This window comes from Prionailurus viverrinus, chromosome A1 (assembly GCF_022837055.1).
Source record: "Prionailurus viverrinus isolate Anna chromosome A1, UM_Priviv_1.0, whole genome shotgun sequence".
NCBI lineage: Eukaryota > Metazoa > Chordata > Mammalia > Carnivora > Felidae > Prionailurus > Prionailurus viverrinus.
In genome coordinates, this window is record NC_062561.1 from 212,297,316 (window position 1) to 212,311,341 (window position 14,026).

At 36.7% G+C, this 14,026-nt stretch overlaps 1 protein-coding gene across 1 annotated transcript in view; it reads right to left on the reverse strand.

The window, feature by feature from the left end:
* SPEF2 (sperm flagellar 2) overlaps positions 1–14,026 on the reverse strand; it is a 189,066-nt gene that overhangs the window by 95,613 nt on the left and 79,427 nt on the right. Inside the window, exons 17-20 of the mRNA XM_047876214.1 lie at positions 11,720–11,828; positions 9,085–9,242; positions 6,047–6,211; positions 2,491–2,565 (exon numbers count right to left, since the gene is read on the reverse strand). Of these exons, the coding sequence (XP_047732170.1) occupies positions 2,491–2,565; positions 6,047–6,211; positions 9,085–9,242; positions 11,720–11,828 (507 nt within the window). The remainder of the gene's footprint in view (positions 1–2,490; positions 2,566–6,046; positions 6,212–9,084; positions 9,243–11,719; positions 11,829–14,026) is intronic.

A 14,026-nucleotide genomic window follows, 5' to 3' on the forward strand; every position in this document is an offset into this window, starting at 1 on the left:
AGCCCCTAATTAACAACTGTTAGGTAAGGTCATAGGGTTGAAAAAGCTGTTGTTCTATGTAGCTATAATGTGGGACAATGGCAGATGAGTTGAAGAGAGTAAGAAATACTTTGAGAACACCAAAATACACTTGTGAATGGCAATTTAGTGTCAAGATTCCGGGAGAAGAAGGGTAAAGATTGACCTGATATGCAGAGAAGAACAGAAATGAGTCAAAGATGTCAATAGCAGGAAATACAGATAAGTTTGAAGACAGAAGAAAGAGATAGCTTCTTACACCATAAGAGATGATTTCAATATAATGGTATCAAATGACCTGAGATAAACAGATAATCAGTCCCTAGTGTTCACCACCAATATTAATTTCAAATACTAAGAATTAAAATCATATTTCCCTTTAATGAAGGAAATCCTCTTATACATCCTGAAAAACAGCATTTCTAAGTAACAGAAAGACTTCTAAATCATGATTGCAAGTTCACCTATTTCAAATATTATTAAACACAATAGAAATTCAGTAAAATAAAAGCAAAAAATGTTTGAAAGTTCTTAGTTACTTAAATTGAACTAACTGCATGACTCCAGTGTATATATTTTACTGGTTGAACTTGTATTTGCTTATGGTTTGTTTGGAGTGTGTATGCTTTTAACTAAGGATGCTCTTAAAGTATGTACATTATTATGTTTAACTTGATTTGGTAACTAATGTGCATAGTATATTTAATTTATATTTTTGAAAATTCTATGATGATCCTTCATTTGTTTTTGTTGATCATGAGAAAGCAAGGAATAAATAATGTAAATGTGGAAATTATGTAAATGGATAGCATAAATTATAGCCCTTATAGCCCTTAACATTTTAGCTAAAATTTACATCTCAGTGTTAACTGACCAGGTGGCTCCAGTTATATATCTTGTTACATAATCGGAAAAGGGTGAGATTCTCTTTGGGGATCTTGGTTATGTATTTTTATTTTTATTTTTTTTTCCTTTTTTTTTATGAAATTTATTGACAAATTGGTTTCCATACAACACCCAGTGCTCATCCCAAAAGGTGCCCTCCTCAATACCCATCACCCACCCTCTCCTCCCTCCCACCCCCCATCAACCCTCAGTTTGTTCTCAGTTTTTAACAGTCTCTTATGCTTTGGCTCTCTCCCATTCTAACCTCTTTTTTTTGGTTATGTATTTTTAAATGGCAAAATAAAGATCCTTTGCAGCCCATTATTTTGTGAACTTGCATACTTTTTGGCTTGCAACTGCATTGGCAATTTGTAATAAAAAATTAAACAAAGGTACACACTTCATGACAACCCTATTTGAATATACTCTGAAAATGTCAACTGTATATATTTATAACTGCATCTCAACGTTCGATTTGTTGTTATAGCTCCTCAACATAAATCTAACTAATATGCTTTCAAGAGCCTAATAGGATTTTTTTCTACCAACTATCAATTACATAAAAAAGCTATATCCCCTTTATTTCACAGAAATAGTTAAAATAAAATAGAAAAAAATTAAATGAAATTAGGATCAGGACAAGGACAACTTAAAGTGGAAGGAAAAAATGGGGAGAGGAATTAGAAAGCAGATATTGAGATCCTGGTACCCTCGCACAGGTACAGCCACTCTGTGAACTTTTGGACGGCCAAGAGAGGAAATACTATCATTTAAAAGATTTTTTTTTCAACGTTTATTTATTTTTGGGACAGAGAGAGGCAGAGCATGAACGGGGGAGGGGCAGAGAGAGAGGGAGACACAGAATCGGAAACAGGCTCCAGGCTCTGAGCCATTAGCCCAGAGCCTGATGTGGGGCTCGAACTCATGAACCGCGAGATCGTGACCTGGCTGAAGTCGGACGCTTAACCGACTGCGCCACCCAGGCGCCCCAATACTATCATTTAGATGTGCTAATTATCTAAGCACTCAGAGGAAGAAAGATTTTCCTGTCCCTTGATTCTGAATGAAATGTGTGAAATTTCTTTACTAGAATTTCATATAGGGGCCATTAAATGATGTAGTAGGCATATCATCCCCTCAGAACATAAAATGGCAGGTTGTTATTGGTATAAGGAAAGTTTCACCTCCACTGCTATGCTGTATTGTGAAGGGAGTTGAGGACTTTGTACCGCGCGTTATCAGTGAAGGCAATTTGATGGGAGCCCAAGAAAACAGGGTTCAGCATAGAGCTTTCTGAAGGCATAGCTTAGCTCAAGGATAATACTGATAATTTCTATGATGAATGGATGTTCTGTATATTAGATATCTCTAAATTATTTCCCACAAGCATCACTTTTCTCAGCAAGACCTGTGCTAAAATCCAAACTATAGCAATATTGATGTTATATTCTTTGGTAACAGCTTCTAGTTTACAAATGCCCAAGAGAAGTATAGTATGTGTTCTACTATACAAATCTGGCTCTTTTCATTGAGGCAGTTATAAAAGGCAGAATCATATTGAACCATGTCTATCTTTATCTGCGGTACCTTTTCTTTTGAGTGAAGTTTCACCTTTCTTCCCTTTTCCTTCTTGAGGAGAGTCTTGCTTACCATGCAAGGGCTCTAAACAAAATTCAAGACATAAAAGTTATTGATGATTTTCTTTACTATCCCGGGCTAGATTATTTGTAAGCAATCAAGTGTTATTTCTCACAGATAAACAGTTATTTTTGTGAGGTCTTTGTGGTGAGCTAAAATTAATCTGAAGACAGAATGGATTAAAACTGGAATGACAGCCCTTATAGTGCTATTCTATTTTGTCACGCTGAGCAGTTCAGTCCTAAGTTCAATATCAATATTTGGCAGTGGATTTGATTGTAAACTCTTTGAGGCAACATGGCTGCAGAGTGTTAAAAGTTAGTTACAAGTCCATTTGAAGCATATGGCTCTATGTTGATTTATTTCAACTAAATGATCCTTATAAAATAAGACAGCCAAATCTGTAATAAGAATGACACAAAAACAATTTGAGGAAGGGCTGAATAACCACAGTGACTTGAGATGGTGCATCCTTGAACTTTTCCTGAGCCCGCACACTTGGTTGCCTTGTGACTTGTACATTTCCATTTTACACTGGCTATAACTTGTCATGTAAAGAATGATTTGTGTATATTTATCTTGGATTCCTTGGACTCTAGTTAAAAATTATACTGAAAGGGGGAAAATGGGAAACTGATGATTTAAAGGTCAATAAGGTGTTCCAAACAATAAATTAGTTCTTTGAAAAAGTTCTCTACATGCCACATTATTCACCAAACAATTTCAATCATTACCTACCTTTTGCCCTGGGCTACAGTTTATTCTTCATTGGAAGGATGGACATATGGGGCAGTTTAAATACCTATGATGGAGACACACTGTATGACCTATTATCTACATTCAGAAGTGATAATTATAAGAATGTGTAAATGCATAGCACATATCACATTTACTTCTCAGATTCATCAACCAAGATTTCATAGAAATAAGAAGGGAATAGGGAAGGATTCATAGAAATAAGAAAGAAATAAGGGATTCATAGAAATAAGAATAAATAGGGAAGGATTAACTCTGAAACGTTGTTAACCTCTGTAAAAGGACTTTTAAACATCTACATAGCTGACCACCAAACTCAAAAAATAAATAAACAATAAACAAAATCCAAACTGAATTAGTTGCTTTTTCAGAAATAAACATCATCATCATCATCATCATCATCATCATCATAACAATAAAGTCTAGATAAGCTCCTAATTCCTTTAATAACAATACTTTGGGTAACCAACTATTTAGCTAATTGTAAACGAGTACTAAACAAGGCATCAGAGAAAAGAAGTTAAAAATAGAGATACCTGAATTTGTAAAGGACACTGAATTTATAAGGCACTGTGGGCAAGCCTAATTTCTTCTGATTTTTTAAATCAGTTCCAAAATATATTCTGAAATCTCAAAAAATATTTTCAATAGCAGCATGGATATCGTACTATTGTATTCTGTCACATTGATAACTTTGGTTTTAGATTAAATTCTGAAGTTTGGTAGTGGATTTAGTAATAAACCCTTTTAATGGAACGTAACTGTGAACTCTTTCAAATTTAATCCCTAGCACATTTGAAGCAGATATAAAATGCAGAACTATATACAATGTAGAATTATACAGGGACAAAATGACTATTAGTACTCAGCACACTGGCCTCCCTCTTTACTCTATTTCCATCCTGATTGATTGATTGATTGATTTTTGTAAATAATTCCTTTTTTCATCTCAACTTCTAAAGATCATAGTTGGGTATTTAAGCTGGGCATGTTCAGAAGCCTCGGGCTTTCATTTCTGAAAATGCTTTCATTTGAAAAAACAAACTGTAAATTATTTACATAGAAATAAACAAACCTGCCAGAAACTTTCCCCCTAAAATTGCTGAACTAAGCCTCCCTGAGCTGTAAGGGCAGAGGTCGGTTTTGGTTTCTCTGCCTCCCTCTACTGACCCATCAGTGCCCTCAAGCTCTGAGATCTCTCTCCGATAACTCCATAAAATAACTCGTTGTTGTTGGAAGGCAGTAATTAGGCCTCTGGAGATTAACACTTGGATACGTTTTTAAAGATCAGGCATTAGGCCTGTCCTTGGTGAAAAAAAGAGACAGACGCAAGCACTCTTTTAAGCAACAAAGCTTTATTATTCCTTCAATGCACAGTATTCAAGAATACAATTTTAAAATCGTGAGCAAACTTCAGAAACTTAAAGACTGAACTGGGTTCTAACCAGAACCACTAGAGATTGGTTTCAGGGAATGGTTCAAATACCTAGATCCTCCAGATTGTGAGCAGACCAAGGGGGAGGTCGTGGTGGGGAGAGCCATGGTCATGGGTTAAAGGACTATATTAGATAACACTAGGCTTACTTGAGCCACTGTCATAACTGTCTTCCCTGGTTCTAAACATCATTTTAAAGATTTCCATCTTTCCTCCAGACCTCTGATTTTTTTTTATTCCTAATGAGGCAGTGAGAAAAGGGTGTATAGTTAATTTATGGCTTTGTGCTTTATTGCTCCTATGATACAAAACATTTCTTTAGAATTTGTGTATTTTGCCTTTAGTCAAGCCCCATTTTATTGGAACACAGTGGTCTTTAATAGACCATAATATATGTTACTTAAGTCTTCGAATTTATTTGTTTAACATAAATAAATTCAACTTAAAAATTTCACGTCCATCTCAAATCTCTCCATGAGGCAGAAAGATCTGGAGTTTAGAAATACAATCCTAACACACAAGATCAAGGATTCCTAGGTAGCCTTAATGCACAACCAGCTGCTTCACAAAGCTACAACTAGAAACAAGGACCACATTTGTCTCCTATACACAGCACCAAACTGATACTAACATTCTACCAATGTCATGCAGTGCAACAGTTAAGCACTTCACTTTGGTCATTATATTTATCCTCTACCACTGAAGTTAATAGTCCTTAGTGTTTCGGGATCTAGAAAGAACTTAAGCCAAAACAAACGCTTTACCCATGTATGCTATAAATTCAAACATATACGTTACTGAGATGCCAGGTGCTTGTTTCTATCCATTTATTGTCACATAAATTCACACTAATGATTAAGTCACATATGAATTCTAGTCTCTGATGAAGTCTGTTGATTTTTTCCCCTTATTCTTGTGAGTAACTGGCTTTACTAACTCATTTTCTGAAGATGTTCTCACTCTACAAAAACATAAGTCTATGGTTCAGCAAACAGATGTCTGAACTTTTGATCTGCTCTAAGTTCTTTCTGGTTATTCTCTGTGCCCTCCCTATTCTCATCTGTGGTCTTCTTCTAATCGAGAACTGGGTATGAGGACCTCAGACTCCCTCCTACACAGTAAAGTACCTGGGCTTTGTGACAACCATAGCTACTAAGGGCTTTTCCACTTTCATCTGAGTCATCACTTGGTTTCATACTATTGAAGTTGCTTAAAGTCTAACTCTGAGTGAATGCATTGGTACTGTTATTTATAATTCTTATCTAAGTGAAAATAAGAAACTGGCAGAGGATTATAAATTATTCTGTCAATCACCTGATGGTGGTTTCCCTTTTGCAGCAGGAGTTTTTGAATGCTCACGCTGAGGATGGGTCTCCTTCTCTTTTTCTGGCTCAGGTGGAGGGGGAGGTGGGGGTGGAGGCTCAGCCAGGGGAACTTCTTCCTTTTTCTCAGCTTCCTTCTCTTCTAATTTCTTTTTAACTTCAAAAAGATGATAAGAATGAACTTTTAGTAGAGACTCTAGACACCCGCTATTTCACTTGAACCAAGATAAGCCTAAATTAATATAAAATCCCCCTTGCTGATTTAAGGCTCAATTCATGTTTTAAGGCTCTCCTTTAAATCATCCAGTCCTTAAAACTAGGATTTGAAGCCTTCTCTGCCTAGTTAGACATGCTATTTTCTTTGCCTTTTATGGTGATGGAGAGGAGGAGGATGATGATGATGATGGTGTGGGTGTGTGTGTGTGTGCCTGTGTATAGCAGGTAGAAAGGCTTATTGAGGGGTGCCAAATGTAAAAGTGACAACCTAGATGTAGCTAATGTAGTGGAATAGGAAAATAAAGGATTATTTCAAAATTCCCAGTGGAAAACCAAAGTGAAGAAAGCATGAAGAGAAGGTGAAGAGCAGTGTGACAGAGGTCTTGTGGGCGTGGAGGAAACAGACTTCACCTCACCGCACTGATTTCTGGGAGTAAATACACACAAAGCACTTAGAATGGTGCATTGCACTTAAGTCTTCTTAGCAGTTCATTAATTCATGCAGCGACTATTTTATTGAACTTCAATTGTGCCTTGAAGTAAAGGAAGGGTCATAACAATAAGATAAAACTCCCACCACTCCTGCTAATAAAATTAGTAGTAGTAAAATCAATAGCAGGCACAGTTCTGGTTGCCAGAGATGGATCATTAAAACAAAAGGGAAAAATCACTGCCTTGTGAGGCTTGCATTTTAGTGATGGGAAGCAAACCATAAGCCTGATGAATAATTTATACAAGGGGTTGAGAGGTGGTTAAGTGCTGTGGAGAAAATAAACAGAAGAATAAACAGGATCGGGAGTGCTGTGGGGCAGCTTTTTAAGTTTTAAATGGAGCAGGGGCGCCTGGGGGGCTCAGTGGGTGGCTCAACGTCTGACTTTGGTGCAGGTCCCGAACTCACCGGTTCTCGCCCTACATCCGGCCTTCTGCTGTCAGCACGGAGCCTGCTTGAGAGATCCTCTGTCTCCCTCTCTCCTTGTCCCTCCCTGCATGCTCTCTCTCTCAAAAATAAGCAAACATTTAAAAACGGGACAATTTTATATATACCAGCTTTTTCCTATTTAATAGTACACTATAGTCATTTTTCACCTCAGAATATATATGGAAGTACCGTATCCTTTTATTTTTTATTTTCTTAAATTAATCAGGATGTTTAATTCAGAGTACTGGGCTGGGGTCAGTCAGTGTTTATGGTTTTAATGATAAAATAGTTGTTAAAGTGCTTAACCAGCAGGAATGCAAATAAGTAGCAGTTATGTTTGTTAACGTATTCAGTGGTTAGAATGTAAAATCTTGAGGAAAATGTTGAAGTGACTGACAAAAACAAATTTCTAACCTGTAGAAGTTTGAAGCTATACCTTAAAATTGGTGTTTTTGCCTCCCAACAAAGACTCTAAGATTGTTTTGGGAGGTTTACTCTGTCCTCCACCCTAATTTCTATCAAATAACATGTTCAGCCTCTTAAATAATAAATTGTTTAATACCATCGAGGCATATATTTTGAAATATATGAAAGAGTAAGAGAAGATTTGAAAATGCCACTGTTTCAGGAAACCTTTACTGTAATTTTGGCTAAGTGAAAATCTAAAGATTTTCATGGCTTATACCTAGGTACTATTTTGGTGTCAGTTAATTGATACATTATGGTGATTAGGTCTTTTTTTTTTTTTAATTTTTTTTTTCAACGTTTATTTATTTTTGGGACAGAGAGAGACAGAGCATGAACGGGGGAGGGGCAGAGAGAGAGGGAGACACAGAATCGGAAACAGGCTGCAGGCTCTGAGCCATCAGCCCAGAGCCCGACGCGGGGCTCGAACTCACGGACCGCGAGATCGTGACCTGGCTGAAGTCGGACGCTTAGCCGACTGCGCCACCCAGGCGCCCTGATTAGGTCTTAAATGTAGTGACAGGAGAGAGCCTTCTATCAAGGCAGCTTTAGAATCTTTGTGGTATTATTAACTTTGGCCATTTTTATTACACCAAGAAACTGCAGTTGTCAATACAATTAGGGGTGCCTTTTTTCTTTTAATGTTTACTATTTTTGAAAGAGAGACAGAGACAGAGAGCAAGCACAGGAGGGACAGAGAGAGAGGGAGCCACAGAATCGGAAGCAGGCTCCAGGCTGGAACTCACTGTGAGATCATGACCTGAGCTGAAGTCGGATGCTTAACTCACCAAGCCACCCAAGCGCCCCAATTAGAGGTGCCTGATAAACAAAAGGGAAAGATTTACTTCTCAAATCATTTTGCAAAGATAAAATTCCCCACTGAAGTCTGGCTTTGGCAGTGTATTGGCCTAAGATCCCTTTCAGTAATACGTTTCAATGATACTATGAAAAGTTAGGGGGCAATTATTTTTGGTTGAATGAAGGAGGAAAGAGGTCAGGATGGTTTAATGTAATGAGATGTATTCCAGAAGAAGGCTTAACATAAGTAGCTAATAATCAGTAAATTCACCAATTTTAATAATTTTAAATGAACTGCCCAGAATTTACATCCTAAAAGGAGGGTTAAAGTCCTGAGGCTAACATTGCCATCTGTACCATTCTCTATAACATTCTTCATTTTAACTCAGCTATTTTTTTTTCCACATGAAAACAGTGTTTTCAGTGAGATTACTTCTTTTGATTAAATTAAAACAGAAAAATGTCTTATTTTAGAAATATCTGCAGCAGAGAGTTAAAATCAGAAGATACTTGCAGACGGTACTACTCAAATAAAAGACAGAACTCTGCAATCACATTTTCATTTTCTCCTAAACTCATTAAAACCACACATTTAGTTATATATGTTCAAAATTATAAAGAAATGTAATTACCTTTATTCTCTTTTTTCATTACTTCAGTCATAAACATTTCTTTTACTTTTTGGCATAAAGATTCTTTATCTACTTCAGCATTGATTTTTATCAAAATATTTTCTGGTTCTGTAAACCATTGCTCCAATAAAGGCCAGTTGTCCAAGAAGCCTATAATTCTGCAAAATAAAAATACTGTATGAATATCATATACCAATTAAAATATTTGGGTAACATTATGCATGATTTACCTGACATGTATAATGAAAAAAAAAATAAGCTACCCATATAGTTAAAACTGAAAAAGCAACTCTAAGAAATTATTTACTTTGAAGAAGAAATTATTTAATACAGTCAAGCCATATTTTTTGAAATGCAGTAAAACCTTGGATTGTGGGTAAGTTGTTCTGCAAGTGTTCCACAAGACAAGCAAATATTTCTTTTATTTTTTTAAATTTATTTTTAACTTGATAAATGAGCGATGTCCTGCAATATGAGTAGTATGTGAGGCTGAATGTCACATGATCACAATTGAGCCAATGGTTCTTCTCTCTCTCTCTTTCTCTCTGAAGGACCGTGGGTGATCATCTCCCATGCTCAGATGCTTGGTCTCAGGCCATGGTGTTTGGCAGAAATCAGAGACTTTTCAGAACATTAGAGGGTGCCCACAATTGGCATTAGTGTGTTTTTTGTTGCTTCAAAGCACCTATGGACAGTTCTTTGCTTTTACATTCAAGAGTAAGCTTAGGAATGCCTTGCTTTTTTCTGGGTAAGGCTGCCTGCAGATATAGACCGTTTTCTCTTCTGCCTTATTGCCAGTTACATTAAATATAGTATACAACAAGAATTTATTAATACTCTACTATAGTCAACATCTGTGTGGACATATACAATGGCCCCCATGCAGAAAAAGGTTGAAAAGAAAGGTGGTAAGAAGGAGATGACTATGGTAGAAGTTAAGAAGGAAATCATTGAGAAGGACCAATGAAGTGTGCAAGTGGCAGAAACTGTAAGATTTTGTAAGAAGTCTATGTCTGCATCTCATCTGCAAAGGAGGAGGGGAAAATGAGATTAGGGAGATGTGTAAAAGGTGGGAAACAGTGCAAAATTTTGTAGAAAAGCGCCACCTGAATAAGGCTGCAGCAGTGCGAGCAACGAATCTCTTTAATGACAATGTAGTGTCACATTTCCGTGAAATCCTCAAAAGGAGGCAAAAGCAAATGTCATTGGGTGGGTTCCTTGTTAAAGTTGCATGAAAATAAAAAGGTTTCATTGAGCCAATAGATAGCAGTAATTCCACTAGTGATACTGAAAGTTGTCCTACACCATAACCCTCCTCTCTCACCTCCCTCACACCAGCCATGAATGTCTTCAAAGGCAAGTGCAGGTTAATTTATTTTTCTTTATATCTTGTATTTTCTTTATTATTTTATATTATATTACATTCCAGTATTGTAATATTTTTCTATGAATATTTTTGGGTTGTGAAACAAATTATTTGAGTTTCCATTATTTCTTATGGGGAAATTTGCTTTGATATACAAGTGCTTTGGATTACAAGCATGTTCCGGAAGAATTATGCTCACAAATGTAGGTTTTATTGTATATGAAAGAGTAAAAGAAAATTTGAAAATGCCACCATTTAGTGTAATTTTGTTCCACTAAGGAAAATCTAAAGAAAGATCACCTGCATTCATCATAGAGTTAACTCTGAACACACTTCTCTTGGTAGCTACCAGCTGAGGTCATCTATTTTTCTCTTACAGACAGAAATCAAAGAAATATTTAACTGTAGATAGCTCTGACTTACTTGCTTGACTCACAAATAATCTTGGAATGATTTTTGAAACTTTGTCTTCCTTGAGAATAGATTACTTTTCTCTGGCTCACATCATATTTTTAGACTTCTCTGGGTTTCATAAAATTGTCTAAGTTTTCTTTCCCAATGAACACACTGCACATGACCAAGAGAATGGGTGTTTTTGTTTGTTTCTTTTTGTATAACAGCATTTTAGCAAAATGGAAATAGTTTTAAATTACACTCTGTGGTCTGATACCTAGCTCTTTCAAATATCATGACCTGCAACTGGCATTTGCTGAATGAGGGTTAAACTAGGATTCCATATAATGAACCATAGAAGGTAGTGTTGCCTGATTTGATTCTCCTCTTCCTAGTTTATGATGACTTATGCTCTGAATATTAAATCTAGCACATGAATATTTCACTTAACATCAAAGCTATTTAGTTTTTTTTTTTTTACTTGTAAAAGTAAAATAAATGAATGCTGGAAAATACATTTTTTTTCCTAGATCTGATCATTTTGAAGTGACTGGGTGTCAGTCCACTCAAAGGGCAAAAAATAGGAAGTAGGGCATTGAGTTTTATTTATTTATTTTTTCAAAGTTTATTTACTTATTTAGAAAGAGAAAGAGTGTGCATGCATGAGCACTCTGTGCACCAGTGGGGGAAGGGCAGAGAGAGAGAGAGAGAGAGGGAGAGAGAGAATCCCATGCAGGTTCTGTGCTGTCAGCACAGAGCCTAATATGGGGCTCAATTTCACGAATTATGAGATCATGACCTGAGCCAAAATCAAAAGTAGGTGGCTTAACAGAGTGAACCACCCAGGAGCCCCAGGACGTTGAGTTTTAAACTAACCTGTGCTGAATCTGATCTCTTAAATTCTGGTCTTTATCCATATCCTGGTTTTCAGCAGCTACCTGTTGAGTGATTTCTTCATGAGGTGTTTCACTTGAAAATGCTTCAGCTATGATATAAAAATTAGTTAATTAGATAATTTGCTAAAGCAAAGTTGCAGTAGCACTGCTAAAATGTACTGATGCAAGAAAGTCAAATAGATATGATCATGCCATTGGCCCAATACTAATAAAAATGTTTAACAACATGAAAAGAAAGAGTATAGTTTTGGGATCAAAATTCAAATTTTTCTTCAAAATTGAGGAAAACAAAATACGATATAACATTAAAGAGGAGCTGTAGTTTCAATGTAGAGGATTTCAGGATTGACTCTGAAGAGGTTAGAATGTAAAGTAATGGGCCATCATGAATAATACACTAGGAAAAAAACAATTAGAAAATCAACACTCTGGTGTAAAGATTAAGAATGAAATAACAGGGTGGCCATAAAGTCAAATATGTGTAAAAATTATTTGTCCCTATTATGCTACAATCCAATAAAGTAAATTACATTTCTTTCTAGATTTTATGATCTTTCCTTAGAGAATAGACATAAAAGAACTGACCACAAGTGACCAAAACCAAAAACATCCTCAACAGCTCTGATTGAGTCCTATTTGGGGTTAGTGGTACAAGTCCAAAACACTCATGAACTTAGAATAAATGGAAAATCATAAAGAGAAAAGACAGTCTTGAACTAGACTAAAAGGAATTTAATCAATGCAAGAGAACACAGAAGACTGAACTAATAGTATTCAGGAAAATGGAGGACCCCCACAGGATATAGCAATCAATTTTTCTCCATCTACATTCAGGATAGAAAAAGATGAAGTGATTTAGAATACAGAATAATGATTTTAGGTTATTTATAAAACCAAAAGATTACTGACACCAGTGATGAGTGATGGAAGAAGAGTGTGGGAGTTCTTCTCAGGAGGTGCTATCATGCACCATGTCATGGTCACTATCTCAAATTTGTCAAGGCCTTCAGCACATCGATCAGCATTCCTCTTCCCAAACTCCATCCTGGCACTGGTCCCTTCCCCTTCTCTCCACTTCTGGCACTCTTTCCAAGACCGTGTCCACATCCTGGACCTTGAATGGCTCCATCCCTGCAATCTTAATGTCCTACACTCCAACTGTTTCTTTCTAGCACTCCCATATATGATGAATCTCTCCAACATTCATCCAGTCCCTAAATTCCTACACCCTTTCCCCCAAATTTACCAGCATTATCCTGACTTCACTTTATTTTCTAGCAAAGCTGAGTTGAATGGTTGAACACTTCAGCTTCTCTCCCTCATCTAACAACTTCAATTTGTGTCCTTTCGCTACACCAGCCTCAGATGATATTTATCTCTCTTTCCAAGTCTTTCCATGTCTACACTTGCACCAGTAGACATCACAATTTTTTAATTTGTAATCTCACTAATTACTTGGCTTAAAAATAAGCTGATAGATAGAATGGATGGATGGATGGATGGATGGATGGATACATACATACATACATACATACATACATACATAATTTGAGATAAGTTTCTTGAGAGTTATCTTCACTCAGGCTCTCTACCTCCTCACCTCCCATTCATGCCTCAATCCACCCCAGACCATCCTTCCCAATCTCCTACTCCATTGAAACAGCTCTCATTCCAGTCACCAAAACCCATCAAGGCCAATGCATATGTTTCAGTCCTTATCTTACTTGCTTTCTCTGTTGTATTTATAGGTAAAATTCAGCATACAATTCTTAAATACTTTTACATGTTATCTTGTTTTTACAACATAACTTGTAAAGCAAGATTGTGATTCTGTAATTGCACAGCTTATAAATGACAAAGAAGGGGTTTGACTCCAGTCAATCTGACTCCAGGCTCTGGACTTGTTTTTAATTTTCAAACTTTGTTGAATTATACCTGACAAAAAGAATGCATACATGAATATATAGCTCAGTGACCTCACGAACTGGAAACAGTACCCAGAGCAATGAACAAACATTATCAGCCCTGGAAGCCCCTCCTGTTTCTTCCCAGTTACTATTAGTCATGGACGTTAACGATCCAGAGCCTGCACTCAAAACTTCTCTATACCTCTCTTCATATTATGAACACTGCCGCTCCCACTCGGCCTGGACAAGAGACCAAAGCACTGGCTGGAAGCCCAAGCCGCCACTTCATCCTCCATTCTGACACAGTCTTATGCTCCTAAACTGCCTGTTTCCCTATCCTTAGGTCTCCCTGTTGGCTTTGAGGCTGGGGCATTCCTCTC